At 56.3% G+C, this 23109-nt stretch overlaps 1 protein-coding gene across 2 annotated transcripts in view; it reads right to left on the bottom strand.

Annotated features, from left to right (window-relative positions):
• Positions 1 to 4893: 4893 nt before the first annotated feature.
• The window catches only part of SAMD4A (sterile alpha motif domain containing 4A), a 97718-nt gene continuing 79502 nt past the window's right edge, over positions 4894 to 23109 (bottom strand). The window contains exons 5-13 of one of the 2 annotated variants that reach the window (XR_005701201.2): positions 17955 to 18064; positions 17265 to 17351; positions 14750 to 15044; positions 13224 to 13309; positions 11695 to 11813; positions 9379 to 9580; positions 8698 to 8824; positions 6124 to 7224; positions 4894 to 5130 (exon numbers count right to left, since the gene is read on the bottom strand). Coding sequence is in view for 1 of the 2 variants with exons in the window: in XM_040066093.2 (XP_039922027.1) it covers positions 5102 to 5130; positions 7141 to 7224; positions 8698 to 8824; positions 9379 to 9580; positions 11695 to 11813; positions 13224 to 13309; positions 14750 to 15044; positions 17265 to 17351; positions 17955 to 18064 (1139 nt within the window). In the remaining variant the exon portion in view is untranslated. The remainder of the gene's footprint in view (positions 5131 to 6123; positions 7225 to 8697; positions 8825 to 9378; positions 9581 to 11694; positions 11814 to 13223; positions 13310 to 14749; positions 15045 to 17264; positions 17352 to 17954; positions 18065 to 23109) is intronic. The other variant, XM_040066093.2, reaches the window with a different exon arrangement.

Genomic DNA, 23109 nt, shown 5'->3' with positions numbered 1-23109 from the left:
CGGTGCAGCAGACATAGGGAATTAATTATTCCTTGATCCCGAGGAGCTCTGCTGGAAAAGCCTTCTCCGTCTTGCATAAAAACTTCCCTGGGGTGGGAAATCCCTGCCTGCTGCCGCTGGCGTTCCCTGGGACATTCCCCTGGCTGTTAAATACGAGGAATTTGTACCCACGCCGGGAACCTGGGCTCCGGTAGAAGGGACAGGAGCATCCCCTCGGAAGCGGCACTTGCCTGGCTCCAGAGCTGGGGCTGCTTCTCCATCACCTTTTTGGGATGGGTAGACACGGAATAAAAGACGATGTTAACAAATGTGGGGTCATCCAGCTCCTGCTGGGATCACGACAGCCCAGCAGCTGCTGGAACAGCGGCCGCCAGCTGCTGGCTTTGCTCCCAGCTGCACACGGGCCGCAGCCTCTGCCAGGCAGGACAAGGGATCCCAGTTTCCCTGGGCTGGATGAGGCTCAGGTGTGGTGGGATCTGGGTCCACTGGCAGGAAAAGCCTTTAGAGTCCCGAGTGGATTCATCCAACGGCTTCTGGCAGCATGGAAATGATTTTTTTCCCCTCTTGCTTTTCCTTTTTTAAGCCTCTTTCTTTTTGCAGGCAGTAGGACCCACAGACTCTCCCTAACGTGTGGCTGCCGTGGACTTTCCCTGGAGCCTTTTCAGCCCTTCCAACTCGAGTTTCCCAACCCAGGTTTTCCTGCATTTTCCTTTTTCTTTCCATTCTCCGTTAGTGCAACAACCCTGCGTTGTGAGACCCAGACAGCAGCACGGGGGCCTGGAAAGGCAAACTGTTTATGGAAGGAAATGGCTTTTTTGGGGGGGATTTAGGTTTGTCTGAGCTGTGTTGGGAGGCCAATTCCCAACGAGTGCAGGGAGCCATGGCCAGTGGGCTGTGGATGCTCTCACGGACAGGGAAATTCAGGTGGGACTGAACACCATGGCAAATATTCCCCTTCTGGAGTGGCCTGGCCCAAGATGCTCGGGAGCATCCTCAATAGAAGGAGCTTGAGGACGTGGTTGTGGGGTCTTGGTGCCATCAGCATTTGGAGAGCTCACCAGGAGAAGCAGCTGATGGAGAATTTGACATTACAACCTGAATAAACCCCGTGTTTGCAAGTTCTGCTGCTCATGGGGCACCCGAGCCACTCTGGAGGGACAGAGAGCAGGGTCCAGGACACCCAGGAGGTCTCTGGAGGCATCCCTGAATGCAGGAATGGCCAGGCTGATGAGGCAGGGAAGAGCCTGCAGAGCTGGGCTTGATCAGCCTGGAGATAACGGAGGCTCAGTTTGAGAAAATACGGAAAAACCAGGTGCAGAAGGTCCTGCCCTCCCCGCAGCAGAGTATCCACAGGAAGCGCCAGCGCCAGCTCTGAGCGTCCTTCCCTGCTTGATCCAGCCCCAGCAGGGTCCGAAATGTGCAGGTTTTAAACCCAGCAAGAACCCAGCCTTAAAATCCCACCCCAAAAGTCTCCACGCGCACGCTGAGGCTCTGGGCCAAGCCTCCTCAGCCTCTGAGCTGCTCCAGCCCCAATTCCTGCCGATTTCAAAGGAAAATCCTGTATCTAAACAGCTCCTGGGGCACGGGCATCCCAAAGGGACAGCGAAGCTGCGTGGGGAATGCCAGGGATTTGGAAGCTCTGCCACAGGCTTTAAATAAAGATCCCCAACCCCCCGTGGATCTGGAGGGCTCCTCCCCTCTCGCCCACGGGACGAACATCTATTGAATTCCGATTTATTTTTTTTTTCGGGACTCCGAAGCCGCCTGCCAAAAAGGGGATAAATAAGGAGGCGCCACACCCCAGTGTTACAAAACCTTGTATTAATCATCTCCCTTCACTTTCAATATAGCGCAGATATGAAATATAGCCATGGTTCCTAGGTACACGGGAGGAAATGAGTAATAAATACATCGGAGCAAGTGGAAATCACGAGGGCGTTTCACTGGGAACAACATTGGAAAACTGTACACTTGCAAAGACTGGCATCTCCAAACATTAGTATTTCTTTATATCGGGAAGCTTTTACATGTAACAAACATGCTATTGACATATATGACCAAAAAAAAAAAAAAACCAAAACAAAAACCAGAAAACCAACAACAACAACAAAAAAGAAATTAAAGTTTAAAAAATAGGCATTGCTCGGCAACATTAACTAGGCAAAAATAGTTCTTTTGTGCACTAACTCTGTACAGAAAAACCAGGACAAAAGGCATGCATGGACAAGGAGAGGCTGCCCGGGAACGGCATGCAACAGAAGAGAGGTCAAAGCTCTTTAAAGTCAGCTTACAATAGGCATAAATACATCAGGGTTATATATATTAATAAGGGAGGAAGTATTCTGTTTAACATTATTAACATTCCTTTTTTTTTTTTTTTTTTTTAATGTATTTTTTTTTCTTCCTATTCCTCGCAGAGGAATACACATTCACCTTTAAGTAAAGATAAAGGAATACAAAAAATAAAACTCACTTTTGCAAACTCTGATGACTCGTATAAAATCAACTTTAGTGTTTATCGTCGCTTGTGTGCAAATTATAGACGCCTGCGGGACCCACTTTCCACCAGGCACATTCCGAAAGCCAAACCCGACACGGAGAAAGGTGACAACAAAGGAATCCTTTTCCCGAAGCGCTGACCCAACTCTTTAAACGCAGTTTGGGATTTTCCTGCCCGGGTGCTGCCCGGGTCCGACCCTAAGCCCTAAACCCCCGGGCGAGGGTTTTGCGGAGCTCGGGGCGTCCCTGGGGACGGGGATGACACCGAAGGGACGCGGCTGGCGCATCCCAAGGCCGGGCTCAAGGGAACGGCCCAGGGGAACAGCGGCAGGAAAAAATCCCCGGCGGCGCTGGGGGAAGCGGGGCTGGGGCTGGGCGAGCAGCGGCACCGGGGCGTTCGCCCGCCCCACGGCCGGGACCCCGCGGCGGCGGCATCTCCGGCACGACACGGGGGGACACTGAAGGGAAAGGCACTGCCGCTTTATTACTGAATATCTGACTCCACAGCCTCACTCATGCAACTGTTGGGTGGGGGATTTTTTTTTCTTTTTTTTATTTTTTTTCTTTCTATAAATAACTTTTATTTCTTTGAGGATTCAAGCTTTTTTTTTTTTTTTTTTTTTTTTCTTTCCCTTTTAAGCTTCTTTCCCTGGAGCTCTGCCGCCCGCACTTCACACCGGCAGCCAGAGCCAGGCAGCACTTCCCGAACGCAACTGAAGCCGCTTTTTTGTTGTTTTCACTCGAGAAACAAAACAAGAAACAGCAAACACAACTAAGTCGTTAATAACCTCTACACTGTCAATGGAAAATAAGCTTTTTTTCTTTTTTTTTTTCTTTTTTTTTTTCTTTAACATCGAAAGGATAAGACAACTGAACTATTTGGTGGTTGTTAATAACAGACATTATCATGGTTCCCAGCCATAGCAAGTTAATAGGTAAAATATCCAAAATAATCTCTCTGAACAATCAGTACACCTCCGTGTCCACAGTCAGCGAAGGAATAAATAGAATTTCAGCTCTGTAAATACACTGGAGTCTCCCTGAGGGAAGCTCCCGCTCCGGTGGTTCCGCTCACACCTCACAAGCTGGGGGTGACCCAGGTCCCCAGCGCCGCCCCCGCTTCGCCTCCACCTCCTCACACCTCCTCCCAACCTCCCTGGCCTTCAGCTTTTCCCTCCTCCCCATCACCCCCTCAACCTCCTGTCTGCCGGGAAGCAGGACACCAAGGAACAGCAAACATAAAACATTGCATTTGGCACTTGGGTTTTGTATATATATATGTGTGTGTGTGTGTGTGTGTGTGTATATATATATATATTTTTTTTTTTTTAGAAAAACAACTTTAAAAGGCTGCATGACAAAAGGATTCACACATCTCCCAGCCCTGCCCATGCTCGGGCTCCTCCTCATCCCCCAGCCCTGCTCCCTCCGACCCCCGCGCACAACGGTGCCCGCGTCCTCACGGCCCAGTCTGGAAACACTGCTGCGACCCAGCAGCTCAGTGAACTGCTTTTACATTTGTTATTATTCCATCGGAGGACTCAGAGCAGCGCCGGGAGCGGCGGGAGCATCACTGCAGCTCTGAGCAGCGCCGGGTCGGATTTACGGATTGAACACCAAATTTAGCTCCTGTTCTAAAGAGCGGCGGTGGGTGAGGAGCAGCCCAGGCACAGCCAGCCCCGTTTCCTGCCTGGCACACGGCTAACGCCAGGCGAACAGGGCGGTGACGCTGCATTTTGGCGCCCTTTGGGTTTAATTCGGGGGCTCCTTCATCCCTCCTTGGCCAAGCTGGAGAAGGCCCTCAGAGCCGGATTTGGGCAGGCCGGGTCAGATGTGTGGAGCCAGGATGCAGCAGGCAAGAGACACAAAAACTGTCCCAGTGTCCCCAGCTCACAGATTCCCCCGGGACCCTCCTCTGGGTGAGATGTCCCCGCTCCATCCCGCATCCCGATCCAAGCGGGGCGCAGGGACCCTCGGCTGCCCCGAGCACAACGCTGCCTCCGCACCGCCGCTCTCCTGGCCAAACCGAAAGGAAATTCTGGGGTTATTTTATTATTTCTGTTTGGACCTGGGGCTCGCCGCGTCAGTCGAGACTCGAGAGGCGACACTGCCGGCCCCGAAGCCCCTGGCAGGGCAGGCAAATCCTCCCCGAGGGGTTTTTGGTCACACGCCCCGGCCCGGTGTTCCGTGCTCCTTGGTTTCCTCCTCCAGGAACAGGGTTTGCCCACGGTGATCCCTCCGTTGTCAGCACTCTCCTCCTCCTCCGCGTCCCTCCCAACCTCCCCATGCTGCTCCATCATCGTCGCCGAGTTTGGGGTTTGGTTGTTTTGGTTTTTTTTGCCATCTTTTCCCCCCACCCCCGTTTAGCATGGATGTAATAAATGACAACACAGATTCCAAGTCTAATGATATGTTCACAAGGACAATCTACACATTCACAAAATTAAAACAGGAGAGAGAGAGACAGAGAAGAGAGAGAGAGAGAGGAGAGGAGAGAGAGGAGAAAGGATGCAAGCTATCGCTGAGGCTCCCTCAAGCCCCGACCTCGCCGCTGGACCCGCAGCAGTTGTTGTCCCGGCCAGCGTCCCCGTGGCGACGCCTTCTAGATCGTGGAGGTTCTGTCGACACCATCTGCAAGCGGGAAGGGAGAATTAGGAGCGGCCCCAACCAGCACTGGTACCCCCCAAGCTGGGGATTTGGGGGATGGACCCCCCCAGAGCACCCCCAACCCACAGCCCCTGCAGCCAGGTGGTGTCGGGGCCACCCCCGGCACCTCCCGTGTCCCCAAGGGGTGCAGAAGGGTTTTGGGGTGTCAGAGCTCTGCTGGTCCCCTCTGTTCCACCGCTGCCCCCACCCCAGAGCAGCTTTCCCCCGCTGCTGTCCCAACAGCGCTCCAGGCCTTCTGCCCCAATCCCACAGGCGCTTTCCCCGGAGCAGGGGGGTTTCTGGGCAGCCCGGACCCGTCACAGGGCAGGTGACACTCTGGGACTCCCCCACAGCAGGACGAGTTCTTGTGCCCCTGAGCAGGAGTCAGGGGACAGGGACAGGGCTGGTCCCAGGGGCTGCCTTGCCCACAGTTCACCCAGCCCCGCCACACCCGCGGCGCAGAGGATGCCAAGGTTTCCTCCCTCGGAGGATCACGGAAGGACAAAAATCCCCCAGGAGTCCTTCCTGTCTCCCCGGCACCCTGTGACAGCATCCAGCCACAGCCCCATGCCAGGAGCGAGGGGTCCATGACCCACCCCAAAACCTCACATCTGACCCCTGTGCCCACCCCCCGGGGGCAGAAATCAGCACTTCCAACCCTCCAGCCCCGATCCCACCCCCCGGCCCCATCCCAAACCCCATCTCCCGGGCAGGAGAGGGGAGGCAGCTCCCAGAGCGGCTGCAGCACAGAGAATTCCCTGTTACCACTTGGGGCACCACAGCCACCTCCCTCCTCCACACTAAAAACAAACAGGTTTGTTACGACTTTTTTTTTTTTTTTTTTTTTTTTCTTTCTCCCCTGAAAGGTTTATTTTTTTTTTTTTTTTTTCTTTTTTTTTTCAGAGCTATTTATAGCACAACCGGTTTGGAGAGGCTCAGGGAATGCGACCTGGAAAAAATAACTTGGAGGAACAGTACCCTGCAGAGGAACAAGACAGCTAAGCCTCGGCTGGGCACACGGCGGAGAAACGCTTCGGGTGACAGAAGTGTCCTTGTTTTCCCAGCCGGGGACGCTGCCAGGGCCCTGCTGCTTCCCACAGTCCTTGTTCTCCTGCTCCTCTCCCCGGGAAGGGCTGTCTCATCTGCAGGGAGCCTGCTGGCACTCGTTCTCCCCGAGGGTTCCTGGTGGCACTCGTTCTCCCCGAGGGTTCCTGGTGGCACTCGTCCTCCCCGAGGGTTCCTGGTGGCACTCGTCCTCCCCGAGGGCTCCTGCTGGCACTCGTCCTCCCCGAGGGTTCCTGTCCTCAACCAATCCGTCCCAGTCCAGGATTTCCGAGCCGGTCTTTGGGGAATCGGGGCGATGCCGTGCTCATCCCATCGCTGGGGGCCATCCCTTGTGCTTGGGGGTCCAGAGCGTCGCCAAGGGACACCGGGAGCTTCTGGTGCCGGTGCTTTGTGCTGCACCAGGCTCTCCATCGCTCTGCTGCTGCTGCTGCTGCTTTTTCCATCTTCCCTGCTGGTTTCTGCCCCGGTCCCCCTCCCTCCCCGTGCCCGTTATCCGCTGGCACCCCGGCTGTGTGCGGCACGGCCCCCGGCGGGGGCGCAGCCCCCAGCGGCGGGGCACCGCCAGCCGAACGAGGGATCCGAGGGCACGACACTCCAAAGCCTGTGACCCATCCCAGCGAGCGGGCAGGGGCTTTATCGAGAGCTAACGGGAGTAGCGAGCTAACACTAATTATCATTAGCAAGCTGACGAGTGGCTAATTAGCACAGACTCCACTAGTGCCGGTGCGATCCCTGCGTTCGGCTTCACCCCCTGCCCCGGCCGCCTCGCCGAGGGAAGCCGAGATTCCCACGGGAGCATCCCTGCGCCCGGCTCTCACAGCCACAGCCTGTCCCAGCTTTTGGGGGGCACGGGGCAGGGGCAGGTGCTGGGGGGCTCGGCGGAGGCGGCGTGGACGTGCTGGAAGAGCCCCAGGAGGAGGGAATGCTCACCGCTGAGTGCGTGCTCCGTCATGCTCAGGCACAGGGACTCCAGCCTGTTGTTGATGTCAGGTTCAGTCACCGGCACCTGGAACTCTGCAGGGACAAAGGGAAGAGGAGACGCCGGTCAGGGACCTGGCAGGGACCAGATCCTGCTCTGTGTGGGGAAATCATCTGAAAAACGCCCCAGGAGGGTCTGACGGGACTCCTGGTAAAATCATCTTCAGCAAGAGACACGAGAGCAGTCGTCACCCCGTTATCCGTAAGGGATGAATCTGAGGGGGTTCAGGTGCTGCTAAGAGTTTTAAGGGGCAGCAGGAGCAAGAGCAGAGCCCCAGCCAGGGAGGGGGAGCCCAGGTCATCTCCTGGGGATGGATGCTGTCCACGCAGGCAGGGTCAGTGCTTGGGTATGGGATAGCAGCACGGACCAGCAGAGCCAGTCTGGCTTCTCTGGGACCAGCCTGGCCCCCAGTCAGTCACCCACGTCATCGCTGCCACATCCCTGGCGGGGCGAGCACAGAAAAGCGACACACACATGGAGTCTGGAGTGTTCCAGCACCCCTGTACTAATCTAAATGGCAGCAAACTTTCCCCACCCTGCAGCAAAACCTGCAAACGCAGCCTGTGCTACTGTGCTGGACGGCATCTCCCACTTCCCACTGGCTCACAGGAACACGGGATGAGATCCAGGAGGGCTGAGGCTCCCCCCACAGCCCGGCAAACAGCGGTTCGTGAGCCCAGCGTCACATCATCGCTTATTTTCCTTGCGCCTTAATCCACGTCTTTGGCTCCCCAGTCCTCCCACGCCCTCGTCCACCGCAGGCTGACGCGCGAAGAGAAACCCGTTTATCCTCCTCCAGCGCCTGAGAAATGCGCCCTTGCCCCGGTGTTTAATCAACACCAGGGAACAGCTGCTGCTCCCGCTGGAAGGAACATTTGCTGCCCAAACGCTGCAGCGTAACACCGCCGGCGCGCGGGGCCAGGGAGCCGCCAGCCCACCGCAGCAGGAGCGCAGGGACGAGGGCGAGTTTAACCGGGGGACGGATCCCCCGGGCCCGAGGTGTAAATGGTGCCCCGGCAGGAAATGGCACGCTCAAAGGCTAAGGAAGGGACACACAGACAGGCTTCCTCGGGGCCAGGATGCTCCAGGTCCAGGGTGCAGGGTCAGCGGGATCCTCCCTGAATCAGAGGATGCTCCTACACGCGGGAGCGCTTGGGCAGCACTGGGGAAGGAAGCGCTGACACGGCACCGTTTCCCTTCACACGCGCCGCGGAAAGGATTTCCCTCGAGTGCGCGAAGGCGCTCCTTCCGCACCGGGGCTCCGCGTCCATCCGTGAGGAAAAAGCGATGGATGAGCCACCAGCTTCCCTCCTGACAGGAGCCCCTCAGAAGCGAGCCAGGCAAGGCACCAGCGCTGTAACACACGGAGTCAAGATGGCACAAAAACCCCTCCGGAGACGTCCGCGGTTACCCCGGGAATTGGGAGATACCCCGGTGGGGAGGCTCACCGGCGCCGCTCCTCGTCTCACCTGGCTGCGGGCAAGCGGAAAAGCACCTCTGCTGCCTACCTGGCTGCTGAAACATCAGCATGGTCTGCGGGGACGTGTGGACCGGCAGCGAGCGCGTCCTCTGCACCGAGCTGTGGCTCCGGCTGGGCATGCTGTTACTGCCCCCGGGGTTGGCAAACCACAGGTTCTGTGGGGAGCAAACACAAGGCGTGGGATGCAAAGCCACGGGTTTGTAACCACTTTAGAATCTCCGGATGGTTTGGGTCGAAGGGCACCTTACAGATAATCTCGTTACAACCCCCTGCCACGGCAGAGACACCTTCCACTGCCCCAGGCTGCTCCAAGCCTCGTCCAACCTGGCCTTGGACACTTCCAGGGATCCAGGGGAAGCCACAGCTTCTCTGGGCACCCTGTGCCAGGGCCTCAGCACCCTCACAGAGAACAATTCCTTCCCAGTATCTCATCTAAATCTCCCCTCTGTCAATTTAAACCCCTCCCCTTTCTCCCACCACTATCTGCTCTTGCCAAAATCCCCTATCCCTATTTTATAAGCCGCTTTAAGGACTCAGCTTTTCCCCGTCCCGCTGCTCCCGCTTCCACACCCCACCGCACTCCACATCCCGAACACCTGCAAACCGTTTGAAGGGCGGGAAAAACAGCGGCGATCTGGACAAGTTGGAAAAGGAGAAGCGAACGAAGCTCGTGGGAAATGGACGGAAGAGCTGGGAAGTGCCCACCAACCTGTCTGCCTTGCTTGAGGATGGCGGGGCTGGCGGCAGGGCTGCGCTGGGGGGTGCCCAGCAGCCCCGTGGGGCCCAGCAGCCCCAGGCGGGCCGTGGGGAGGTTTCGGGAGGGGATCTGGAACTGGCGGGGGTTCCTCCGTGCCAGCCCTGCCCCAGCGGATCCGGCTGTCGGGAGGGAGTTGGACTGGCCAAAGCCTCGGCTGCGGAGAGAGAGCGCGGGGGGTGAGACCCTGACCCTGTGAGGGTGAGACCCTAAACCCAGTGAGAGTGAGACCCTAACCCTGTACCCTGACCCCAGTGAGGGTGAGACCCTAAACCCAGGGAGGGTGAGACCCTAAGCCCTGTGAGGGTGAGACCCTAAACCCTGTGAGAGTGAGACCCTGACCCCAGTTGAGTGTGAGACCCTAAACCCAGTGAGGGTGAGACCCTGAGCCCTGTACCCTGACCCCAGTGAGTGTGAGACCCTAAACCCAGTGAGGGTGAGACCCTGAGCCCTGTACCCTGACCCCTGTGAGGGTGAGACCCTAAACCCAGTGAGGGTGAGACCCTGACCCCTGTACCCTGACCCCTGTGAGGGTGAGACCCTGACCCCAGTGAGGTGAGACCCTGACCCTGTGAGTGTGAGACCCTGACCCAGTGAGGGTGAGACCCTGACCCCTGTGGGGTTCCTGACCCTGTGAGGGTGAGACCCTGACCCCAGTGGGGTTCCTGACCCTGTGAGGGTGAGACCCTGACCCCAGTGGGGTTCCTGACCCTGTGAGGGTGAGACCCTGACCCCAGTGGGGTTCCTGACCCTGTGAGGGTGAGACCCTGACCCCAGTGGGGTTCCTGACTCTGTGAGAGTGAGACCCTGACCCCTGTGGGGTTCCTGACCCTGTGAGGGTGAGACCCTGACCCCTGTGGGGTTCCTGACCCTGTGAGGGTGAGACCCTGACCCCTGTGGGGTTCCTGACCCTGTGAGGGTGAGACCCTGACCCCTGTGGGGTTCCTGACCCCTGTGAGGGTGAGACCCTGACCCCTGTGGGGTTCCTGACCCCTGTGAGGGTGAGACCCTGACCCCAGTGGGGTTCCTGACTCTGTGAGGATGAGACCCTGACCCCTGTGGGGTTCCTGACCCTGTGAGGGTGAGACCCTGACCCCTGTGGGGTTCCTGACCCTGTGAGGGTGAGACCCTGACCCCTGTGGGGTTCCTGACCCTGTGAGGGTGAGACCCTGACCCCTGTGGGGTTCCTGACCCTGTGAGGGTGAGACCCTGACCCCTGTGGGGTTCCTGACCCTCCCACCCCACCGAGGAGGTCCCTCCACCCTGCACAGGCAGCCTGGGTTTGCAGCACCCTCTGGGTTTGCAGCACCCTCTCTTCTCCCCGTCTGCCAGTCGCCTTCCTGCCCTCCTGCAGTTCTCAGATCCACACTGGTTTTCTTTTAAGCTTATTTTACTCCTCCAAAATGGGTCTGTTCTTTAATACAATCTAAAATAACTCAGGTAATTCCCCGGGAACTTGACTTCTTTCAGATTTCTCATGAGTGGGTTCTCCAGTGTCTAATTTAAATTCAGCTTATGCTGTTGGGTTTTTTTTCTCTCCCCTTCCAGGAGGTTCATTTTTACAAATATGGTCACCTCCGAGACGTCTCAAGTTCCGTAAAATTCGGTTAGAATTACCTAACAAATCCAAGTCTTATTAGGGAAGGCTGAGCTCAAGGTGCTTTCCTGAAATCTCATCCTGAAAATTCCCAGTTACCTCCAAAACACTCTATTTTTTGGGAATCATTAATGTGCAACAACCTAGGCTTTGCAGAATGAAAACAAAGGGGTGATGATGTTAAAAGTTTAAAAATCTTTTTTTCCTTGGCACCCCCCCTGTGCTCTCTAGGATCACCTTCCAAGTGAGCAAACGTGGTGTTCCCAGCTCAGCCCTGCCTGGCTCTCCGACTGCACCTCTGGCTCTGCACCCTCTGAAAGCTTCCGGCCTTTTTTCCTGGCCCTTGACAGCTTTTTGAGGAAACTCCCGTGCTGATGCCATCACCAAAGGGCAGCGGGGAGAGAGCCCAGTGCTGGGGAAAGGCTGCCCAGCTGGGAAGTGCCGGCTTCGGAGCCATGGAGACGGGGTGGGATGCGAGGGAAAGGCAGCGGCCACGCGCACAAGGGCGCTGCCTGCTGCGCTCCCTTCCCAGCCAGCTCCTGGGATCTCACTGCCGGAGCTTTTCCCTAAACTGGGCTCTGAAGGCAGCAGAACCCATCCCTCCCTCTGGGAAGCACTGTTCCCACTCCTGCTCCGGGCCTGCATCCATCCCTCCCCCCCGAAATCCCGCGTACCTCCTCTGCTGCCGATAGCCCGACAGCTCCAGCAGGGATTTCCGAGGGAAAGACCGAAAGAGTTTCTGCACCTGCTGTTTCCATGACAGCAGCCGCTTCTTCTGGATCTCTGTAAACGCCTGCCCAAAAAAAACCACCAGAGAGAGAGAGAGAGAGAGAAATAGGAAATGTATGGATATTCCTCTGGACAAAGCAAGCAGGGATGTGCCTGTGGGTGTGTGGGAAGAGAAAAGCAGCTGGAGCGAGTGTTGGGGCGAGTCGAGCCCCAACAGAAAGCCCAGGGGGAAACACTGGTGTTTCCTCAGGGTTTACTCATCTCAGGTGGAGGAAATGCTCCGGCAGCACTCCCTGTGTCCCCGAGTGACAGCCCAGCTCTGCCTCGAGGCTGCCAGCTGGCAGAGCTGGGGTCTGACCGCGGGTCCTGCCGGGCGGTGACACTTGTCACCCGGACGTGGCTCTAGAAACGCTGCCAGCGTGGGCAAAGCTGGCATCAGGCCAGCTGAGCTGCCCTGTGGCATCCTGCATCCTAGCGCCCTTCTCAGGGCCGGCAGAGCTCGGCTGTGGTCCCGGCCCTGCGGAGGGTCACCCAGGGTGAGCCCGTCACCCACCCGGGCTCCCTGCAAAGGTCACCCTGGCAGGGACAGAGCTGCTCCCGGAGCTCCAGGCAGGAGGTGTGGGTGACAGGGACACCCACGTGCCACCTCTGCTAACTTTAGACACCCAAGGTCTCCGTTGGAGAGAAGCAGAAGTCTCCAGAGGACAATCTGGAGGCTAATTAGTGCCTGACTTGATTGCTCCGAACCACTCTGGAGGAGATGCTCTCTCCTGGCGCTGATTTTGCCCGAGCCAGCGCAGAGGGCGGTCCTGGGACGTGAGCTGGCTCCGGTGGGAGAAGCGCAGGCACTTTGGGAAAAGTTCCATGTCCTCCTGGCTTTGCTCTCCGGCCCCAGCTCCCACCATTCCGCTCCCTGACCCTGCCATACGGGCAGCGACGGGAGCAGCTTGTTCCTCCAGGTACCGCCAGGGGAGGCAGGGGACGCCGCAGGGCACCGGGGACACCGGCCATCCCTCCCCGCCACCGGGCAGGAGCGTGCCACGGCCCCGTGGCACAGCCTGGGCCGTCCCCAGCCGTCGCCCTGGCGCGGCAGATCCGCCGGGAGCCGTAAAATCCCCGCCGCGAGATCCCGAGGAGGAGGCAACGCCGAGGGATCGCCGGCTCTGCCCGATGGCAACCGCCTGCGCGCTCATCCCAGGACTCCTTCCTTCACCCAGCTGCTGATGGGACTGTCACGAGCCAGATGAATTTCCCAGCTCCAGGCCTTGGCAGTTACACCAGCATGGGGGGGAAGCGACATTTCCATGCACCACGCTGGAGCTACCGCCTGCTCCAAGCCTGCTCTGTCAGAATGACTATTAATAACCCCCCCAAATATTTGTGTTAGAAACCGAAGGGTTTACATAAACAGACACTTTGGAAACAGTTTCCAAGTGATGAGAACAACAGTTGTAGCCGATCTGACACGACTCACCTCGTGGATTAGACATTTGTCTATGAGCTGTAAATAGGAACTTATATTCTCTTCGTCGGGTCGGGAAACTAAAAGTTGTGTGCAGACTGGAAAAAAAAAAAAAAGAAGAAGAGAAGGGAAATGGGGATGGGGACACCAAGATGGGGCACAGGAGGGGTCCCACAAACACCTTGGACATCCTGTTTCTCTTGTGACCACGAATAGGTTTTTTCATCAGTGAGAAAAAACGCCCTTCCCCAATTCCTGCTGTGCCTTCCTATATTTAGGGCCAGATTTTGTTCTCTGTTATGACGGTGTAAATCCAGAGTAACACCACTGAGGTCCCCAAAATTAGACCCAAGCAACTCAGGGGCACAGGATTAATCCCTGTTCATAGGCAAGAGAGCTCCTGTTCCTTCCCATGGCCAAAACTCTGCCCCCACTGCAGCGTGGCAGATTCCCACCTTCCCCGATGAATTTTAACCTCTTTTGGAATGAGTGTCAGTGAAGGAAGCGGGAATGAGCTCACAGAGGAATGAGTTTCTCCTCTTGTAAACCCCTGGGCAGGGATGCCTGGGGGTCCAGGAGGACACCACATCTCGGCCAGGGTTTGTGCCACACTTTGGCATTTCTCACAGGAATAAAATGTGGCCGGAGCCCCACACGTGGCCGTTTCTGCAGCCAACCAGCTGGGGACAAATTCTGCACCAGGTTTCTGCACAGAAAGCATCTCAGCTCTTTCTTTTGCCAAAAAAGTTTGGAAATGGAGACAAGGCTGATATTTCCTTGTGGCATCCCAATGAGGTTCTCCCTGTCCCCAGTCTCCTGCAGATGAGACCCCTCTTCCTTTTCCCCAGGGAGATCTCCCTCCATGCAGGCAGCATTGACACCTCAGGTGCCACCAGCGAGGGTTAAGACACATCCAAGCTCACAGAGATTTGCTCCAAGAGCCCTGAACATTGCACAGGAGGTCGGTCCCCACCTCAGCTTGCTCCTGTTATCTCCCAGTGTGTTATGCCTGATGCAAAGCTGCACACCCTGCACTGGACATGGAATGGCATCGGAGTATTCTGGATGTCCTGCATCCAAACTGGGGCATAAAAAGGGGCTTGGGCCCACTGATGTGCACTCAAAATGTCCACTCATGCACCACTGCTACCCTGCTCCAAGCAGAGCAAGTCCAAGGGATGCTGCTCAAAACACCTCCGGATCAGTGGGATGGCCCCAGGACTCTGGACGGGGAGAGAGAGGATGCCTTCCATTCCTGACCTGGGGAAAGCCGTGATTTCTGCCTCTGACCTGCGGCAGGGAGAGGATGCTTTCCACCACGGACCTGGGGCAGGCAGCCTGGACCACTGCTGCTCCTCCCCAAAAATCACAGCCCACCTCCCCTATCTTCTTCCCTCTAACCCCAACGTGGCAGGACCTCAAAAATCCATCACCCCTCGGAGCGGGACCGGCGGGAGCTCGGGGGAAGGCGACGGCCAGCAGCAGCCCTCCCTAGCGACGAGCGCCCAGGCCAGGCAGGACAAGGGACAGCCGCTCACCTTTCCCCATCACCCGGGTGAACTGCCCGGGCAGGTCCCCCTCGGGCAAAGGGGCTCCCCCGGACTCTCCCTCGCACCCCGGCAGATGGTGCTGCTGCAGCCCGGCCGCCGCGGAGTCCTTGCAGCCCGAGCCTTGGCCGTCCGAGCCCAGCAGGGAGGAGGGGCGGTGCGAGTCCACGTCCCGGCCGTGCTCCTCCGTGCTCGAGGTCTGGGAGGAGTAGGCTTTGATGGGGGTGAGGATCATTTGGTGCAGCTCCTGCAGCGGGACGCGCAAGTTGCCGCCTTCCAGGATGTCCTGCGGGTCAAAGCGGAGAGGAGAGAGTTTGTCTTTGCAGGAGCCCCTTCCGCCACCCCCCGAGGATTCCCAGCTCTGCTCCTGCTTCAGGATCCTGCTGCGCTGCACAGTCAACGGCCACGTTTCGTTCATCGAGTCTCTCCTTGTACCACTGGAGCGCTGCAGGGGCTGTGATTATCCATGGATGCGCTCAGACCCGAACCCCCAGAGATAAACGTGCCCCCACTGGGACCCAAACCCAACAACGTTCCACCTGGAATGTTTCCACGTCTCCACCAGGGAAATGGCAAGTCCATGAAAGTGACTGAGCCCGGGAGATTTCAATGCCCGGAGCAGCAAATACCGTGCTCGTTCCCCAGCAATCCTACACTCCCAACATTTCAGCTCTGTTTCACTGGAATTACATTAACATGGCCTCGTTTCCCATTTCCAGCACCGCCTTCAAGCCTGGCTCCCAGGAACTGCTCTGCCCCAAAACTGCTTGCTGTGGCATCCCCGTGCTCTGGGATCACCTCAGAGCTCAGGACCACGCTGGGATGCAGGGGCCTGTCCTGTGGCAGCAGTGGGGACACCCCTGGCCGCTCTGGGATGGGCTGGGGGAGTGGATGCAGAGGGAGGGTCTCAAGGGGAGCAGGGGGGTTTTGGTTAGACAGAAGGGACACCACAAGGTGAGCTGATGCTCCCACAGCAAAACCATTCAGCCTGGAGATCCTGGGGCAGATCCACGCAGGAGGGAGAGAATTTGGGTGCACCCCAGCCCCACTCCTGGTGTGGATCAAGAACTCCATTTCTGAGGTCAGATCCTTGTCCCCCTGATGGGAAATAACTGCATTTTGTTTTTAATGTAGCCTGGGCCAGAACAGCTCACTGCAGGCTTCTGCACGGTTCTGGCTCATGGAACACTGCTTGGAAAGAGGCAACTTTTGGACTGAATCCTGATGCACTGAAGGAAAGGACACTAAGTGGGCACACGGGATGTGTGAAATGGTTGGTGATTCTAATTCCTGCTGCATTCCCAGCTCACTCTTGGACGTCTCAGCTCCATTTCTCTTGAAGATCTGGTGTCAGTCTGCTGGGCCCTATTTTTTGGGAGGAAATCCTGCCATGCTAACTAACAGAGAGGGGTGGAACAGCTCTCTCCAAGAAAGCAGCAGTATTTAGCAGCGAGACACTGCCCAAAAGCATCAAGTCCCACACATGCTCTTGTTGAGCAAAAAAACTGGATGGGAAGCCCGGAAAACCAGAGGCATCTCTGGGAAAGCAGCTCACAGGCAGCTCTGAGTCCCAGGAAAGCGGGACAGGATCACAGTGCCTCCCCTGGAGGGCTCTAAACCAGTCTCTGCCCCTTTCCTCCTGTATTTTACAGCGTGCCTGGCTGGCTGTGCCAGCTGAGCTGGGCTCCAGCTCCTGCACAGTGCCACTCAATCAACACCAGATTCCCAAATCCCGGCGGAGAAGCGGAGGAAGAGGCCGTGCAATCGCCTGGAAAACACAGAGCCTCAGCCAGCTCCATCCAGCTCTTGGATTTAATAGTTATTATTAATAACGGAGGTAAATATGGCTTTATTAGCTCCTGCCATACTCTGAGCACAAGCCCATATTATAAATAAATAGTGAAGCAGTGAGCTAAGGAAAACACCAATAAATAGCAACACACCACAGAAGTATTTAAAAGCCCCTCGTGGGAGGCTCTGCAAGTTGCTGTTTGGAGACGGTGCAATTAAATATAATATAATACAGCGATAATAAATAGGGAGAGGTTGGGTGAGCTGCTCCCAGCTAGGCTGTGGTGCTGCTACTTCCCCAGAGGCCCATTCTGCAGGGTTTAAGCTTTTGTTGAAGTGATAAAGAAGTTTTTATTTATTCTCCTTGGAAATCCACGATGTTGTTCAGGCACTGATGTGGGTGTCTGGTGTTTTATCTGGGGACAGGGTACATCCATCCCAGCGGTGTGAGGTGTGGGAGATGCATTAGGAAACGCTCTGCAAAACAGAGCTTTGGGCCATGTGGTCTAGTGGAAGGTGTCTCCCTCACCTTGGCAGAGGGCTGGAATTGGATGGTCTTTAAGGTCCCTGCCAGTCCAAACCATTCTGGAATTCTGTGAAATTAAAACCTGCATCGGATCCCCACAACATGTGTAAGCAAAGAGTGCTTCACCCCAGAATTAATTCCTGGCTTCTTAAAAACACAAGAAGTACAAAAATGGTCGTGATTACTTACCCCTTCTAGAGATTTGAGCAGGTTTTGTCGTTCTTTTAGCTTTTGGATACTGATTACTATTTTGTGTCTCGCACCTTTGGTAACATTCTGCAAAAACAGGACAAAACTTGTCGTTAACACTTCCACAGGGCAGCTGGCTCAACCCAAACCCATCCTCCCCTAAACAGAAAGGGCTGACAGAAATTAATTGCATTTTTGAGTGCAGGCATTTGTGGGGGACATAGAAAATCACCCAGAGACTTGCTGAAGATGGAGATTTCCAGCTAGCCTGTCCCTCCCTGGTGCACCTCACGGTGTTCCCATTCCTCTTTACCCCAAGGATAATACAGAAGTGAACCTGAAAGCAGTGGGGGGTGGAACCAGATGACCTTTAAGGTCACTTCCAACCCCAACCAGCAACATTCTACGATTCTGTGACATTTTCAAAGGCAGCCAGCCATCAAAGCCCCACTGACTTTGAGTTGGTTACCGCAGGCTGCACCCCTGAAACTCCTGAACTTAACCCCAGATGGGCAAAAACCCCAAGCGCAGCTCCCAGTGATGGGACTTCCACGCTGGGACTCCAGCAAGAACCCGGGGAAAAGGCTTTTTTCAGGTACAACGTGAGATTTTTCCACTCCCCAAGACCCCACTTCCCTTCCTCTGCTTCCCAACCACGGGAGGACACGCGAAGGGGGACGTGGGACGTACTTGTGCCTCGAGCTGGCATTCGGTGAGGGCCATCATCTCCTCGTACGTCATCTGGGAGAAGAGGGCGGCGTACTTGTGCAGCCGGAGGCTCTTCAGCCAGGCCGGGACATCTGGAGCGCAAAGGCAAGGACAGGAGAGCGCCGGTGAATTCACGGAACGGCACAACCGCGAGCGCAGCACCAACGCCGACGCCAGCGGCGTCCCACGGACACCTCACTGAGCTTCACGGACCTCTGGGAGAACATGGGGCTGAGGACGGGACAAGGAAACAGCCCCTGGAAGAGGTCACAGGGATGTGGATGTGGATGGGACAAGGAAGCAGCCCCTGGAGGAGGTCACAGGGATGTGGATGTGGATGGGACAAGGAAGCAGCCCCTGGAGGAGGTCACAGGGATGTGGATGTGGATGGGACAAGGAAGCAGCCCCTGGATGAGGACACAGGGATGTGGATGGATCAAGGAAGCAGCCCCTGGGTGAGGACACAGGAATGTGGATGTGGATGGGACAAGGAAGCAGCCCCTGGAGGAGGTCACAGGGATGTGGATGTGGATGTGGATGGGACAAGGAAGCAGCCCCTGGAGGAGGACACAGGGATGTGGATGTGGATGGGACAAGGAAGCAGCCCCTGGATGAGGACACAGGGATGTGGATGGATCAAGGAAGCAGCCCCTGGGTGAGGACACAGGGATGTGGATGTGGATGGGACAAGGAAGCAGCCCCTGGAGGAGGTCACAGGGATGTGGATGTGGATGGGACAAGGAAGCAGCCCCTGGAGGAGGTCACAGGGATGTGGATGTGGATGGGACAAGGAAGCAGCCCCTGGATGAGGACACAGGGATGTGGATGGATCAAGGAAGCAGCCCCTGGGTGAGGACACAGGAATGTGGATGTGGATGGGACAAGGAAGCAGCCCCTGGAGGAGGTCACAGGGATGTGGATGTGGATGTGGATGGGACAAGGAAGCAGCCCCTGGAGGAGGACACAGGGATGTGGATGTGGATGGGACAAGGAAGCAGCCCCTGGAGGAGGACACAGGAATGTGGATGTGGATGGGACAAGGAAGCAGCCCCTGGAGGAGGACACAGGGATGTGGATGTGGATGGGACAAGGAAGCAGCCCCTGGGTGAGGACACAGGGATGTGGATGGATCAAGGAAGCAGCCCCTGGGTGAGGACACAGGGATGTGGATGGGACAAGGAAGCAGCCCCTGGGTGAGGACACAGGGATGTGGATGGATCAAGGAGGACACAGGGATGTGGATGTGGATGGGACAAGGAAGCAGCCCCTGGAGGAGGTCACAGGGATGTGGATGGGACAAGGAAGCAGCCCCTGGAGGAGGTCACAGGGATGTGGATGTGGATGGGACAAGGAAGCAGCCCCTGGGTGAGGACACAAGAATGTGGATGTGGATGGGACAAGGAAGCAGCCCCTGGGTGAGGACACAGGGATGTGGATGTGGATGGGACAAGGAAGCAGCCCCTGGATGAGGACACAGGGATGTGGATGGGAATAAGAACCAGCCCCTATTGATGAGGGGACACATCTTCAGGAGTTGAGTTTCTGTGGGAAAGCCACTGGGAATTAGCCCATGGGGAGCTGGCATTGTGCCACTGCACGCCAAGGTCCTCATTGTTGTTTTGCCAGGAACAGGGGGAACTGCTGAAGCTCATGGAGTGGTTGAGCTTAGGACAAGCAGAGGGCTGTTTTGTGGATGGTAGACACTGATTTATGGCATGAGGGATGGTGGCACGTGCTGAAAATGGAACTGGCTGCTTAAACAGAACTAGGGAGGTGGGTTTGGGATGGAAAAATGATGTGCCATCAAAAATGGCCCCGCACCCTGCTTCAAAGGGTGACTCGGGACCTAAAGTGCACCAACAGAGATGACTTCTTCCTTCCCAGACATTACCTGCAGTGTAGCACCTCTATGCCCAGCTGGATGGGTACCCAAAAATACATTTATCCTCCCGACATCACCATGGGGAATCCTTCCTCTGTGACATTCAGAGCCCCATAGACTCCATGATGGGGTGTCCTCCACGGAGAAGGCACTGTGACAACAAGCAGCTGAGCAGGGTTTTGCAGGTTTGGGGGTCTGTGGTGACACCCCACAAGGGAGGGGGGCCCTGCAGGTGTCTGTGCTGCAGCACAGCACCGGGCCTGTGCTGATGCTTTTCCTCTGTAAAGGCTTCAAACGCTTTGCCAAATCGAGACCTGATTTATTTAGCACCTGGCAAATCTGACAAGAGCTCGGCCACAGCCTTCCCAGCTGACGCGCTCCGCTCCCAGCAACACCTTGTCCATAGCCCTTGTCCCCCTCCTTCCCTAGCAGTGACACACTCAGGAGCTCATTCCCACCGCTGGGACATCCAGCTCGTGGTGTGGGTCCAGGAAGTCCCACACTGCTGAGTACCACATGCAAGCCAAGGATTGTCCACGAGCTTTTCCTCAACCACGGCCTCATCACTGGAAGGGACAGGGCAGGAGGGACCTTGGTTTGGTTCCACGGATCTGCCAGAAGGCTCCTGCTGCCTGGGCTGATCCCAAACCCACCTCGCATTCAAGCAGAGGATGCAAACAATCCCAACGTGCTGCGTCTTGCTCACGCTCTCCAAATCCCAGACACGCACTGGGATTCACGTGTCAGTGGAATTCCTCGAGTGCTGCACAGGAGATCAAACCCCCCCCAAACCTGGGGAAAAGCAATTACTGAGCACAGGTGGGGTGAAATTCACTCTTTTCCAAATGTTCCGACATGCAACAGTCCTGAAGTCTGCTACCAGCACCCTCTTAAACTGGTTTGTGTTTAAAATAAATAAAAACCTCTTAGCAAAAAGGCCCATTTCCAGCACAGGCTCAAAGCTCAACATCACTTTAACAAAACCCACACCATTTTAGAGACAGCACATTAGAAGTCTCCCTGATCCCACATCCCCACGGGACACCTGCCTCCGGCACACGTCCGTGCCAACGGCAGAGCCCAGAGGGACACTTCCAGAAGAGAGATGGGATTTCATGGAGACACTGAACCCTGCAGGAAACCCATCCCCAACCTTTGCGGAAGCAGCTCTTTGCCTTTGCACCAGCCTGTCTGGTTCGTGCCTTAATTTTGGGGAGAGTGAAGGTCCCAGAGCCCCCCTGCCAGCGGAGATGGTGATCCTGGAAGCAGGATGGGGAGAAGGAGCCAGCCCAGGACACAGAGGCTGTGCTGTGTGTGCTGGACATCTCCCCCTTCCCACAGGGAAGAGGCGACCAGGAGGTGCAAGGACACGCAAGGTGATTCCATGGTCCTTGGGAAGTCAAACTTCCCAACGCTCTCCACGGATGGGTGAACCACCTGCCTGCAGAGCTACTCTTTAATCAGCAATTACCAGGAGCTAATTGCAAAGTCGTGGCACGGCTGTCAGGAAATTTAGAAGGAACACAGCTCACCCTGCCGTATGTACGCACAGGACACCTTGGATATACTCCCAGCTCTACCCAGACCTTCCTCCTGGGGCTCCCCAAGTTGTGCCCCAGGAATCAGAGGATCCTGGAACAGTTTGGGTTGGAAGGGACCTTAAAGATTATTGCATTCCAACCCCCTGCCATGGGCAGGGACATGGGAAGGGACAGACAGACAGACAGACAGACGGGCTCCACGGAGAACCAAGCGTCCACATCCTCCCCCGGAGAAACCAAGAGCTAGGATAAAGCCAAAGGGCGTTTTCCCTTCGGCACGGAGACAGAGGGAAAGAAAAGAAACGGGAGACTCAAGAGCATAAACAGAAAGGAAAGAAACAGGTGACACTGGGGGAGATAAACCGGTAAGGCAGATGGGGATCTGTCACGGGTTCCGCACATTCCAGATCCCATGGGCCTGGATCCTCCTGGCTGCCCCGAGGGTGTTAAAGAAGGAACCAGCTGACCAGAAGCAGGGGTGACACCCAGCCACAGGAGCCTGCAGGCGCTCGGGGAGGGGCAGCCGCAGCTCAGAGAAGGGACTTGGCAGGCGGAGCAGCGGGGCTGGGTGGAACACGAGGCAGCCCAACAAAAACGCACCGAGCTGGGCGTTTGTGCAGAACGAGCAGCGGCACGATCGGAGTGCAGGGAACGGGCAGTCCTCTCTCTTTGGGGTTTTTTTTTCCTCAGGAAAGCTGTGGGGATACAATGGGCCATACGCAGCCCACCGTGCTTTGTTATTTGAGGACGATGAGCTACACAGCCGCAGGAATGCCGCCTGGAGGCAAACAAGCCTCTGCTCTGCTTCCAAGTCCGGTTCTGGGCAACGCACCTTCAATAAAACACGGACCTTTTGGGAAAAAAAAAATCCAACCAAAAACTGGCGGAGAGCAGCAGGAACAACCCCGAGTTTAGAAAACATCATCTGGGAAGGCACCGGAATGGTTCAGCTGAGGGGGGAGGACGTGGCAGGCACAGACACCAGAGGCCGTGAACATCTGTTCTGCACGCCCCTGGACAGGGGGACAGAAGCCACTTGGCTGAGCCAGCAACGTGGGGATCGTGTTTGGAAGGGTGGGAAGGGACAGCCCGAGGCAGGGTGGACACATCCCAGCTGCAGGCAGCAGCGAGGGGATGCGTGAATACATGGGGGTTGTTTAACTGATGGCTGCTCGGGGACAGCCTCTGCGTTTTGTGGATTTGGCCACACAGGGTGATTGCGCGGCACCGGGAAGTTTCTATCCACGCAGATCCTGCAGCTGCGGATCACAGGGAGCCCGTGGTCTCCTCCCCACCTCCTCCTGCAGAAATGTTGTGTTAAACAGCTCCCTTCCCTCACAGAAACACTTGCTCTCAAAAAGTTCCGGCCAGACAGACTGCAGGACCCGACCTGCCTCTGTCGCATTCCTTGGAACCGTGAGGGGTTTTTCATGCATTTATTTCATGCACATCAAAGCCATCCAGAGCCAAGCCAAACGCAGTCCCACATCACACGGATTAATCCATATCTCAATTTGTCTGCAATTAGACTAAAATCAGACCTTGTGACTGTTAAAAAATACATCTCCCTATTCTGACACACCACTGGTTTGTACGCAATCGAGCTGCTCCGCATTATTGCGAAGTGGAGTTGTTTAAATCCGTCTGAGAGCTGCAGGGTCATTTTCAGTGTGTTCCCAGGAGCACACAGTCCGTGTGTTAGCCCCGTTTTTAT

This window comes from Hirundo rustica, chromosome 6 (assembly GCF_015227805.2).
Source record: "Hirundo rustica isolate bHirRus1 chromosome 6, bHirRus1.pri.v3, whole genome shotgun sequence".
NCBI classification, from domain to species: Eukaryota; Metazoa; Chordata; class Aves; order Passeriformes; family Hirundinidae; genus Hirundo; species Hirundo rustica.
Note: the sequence above shows the minus strand (reverse complement) of the source record. Positions and strands in the feature narration are given on the sequence as shown.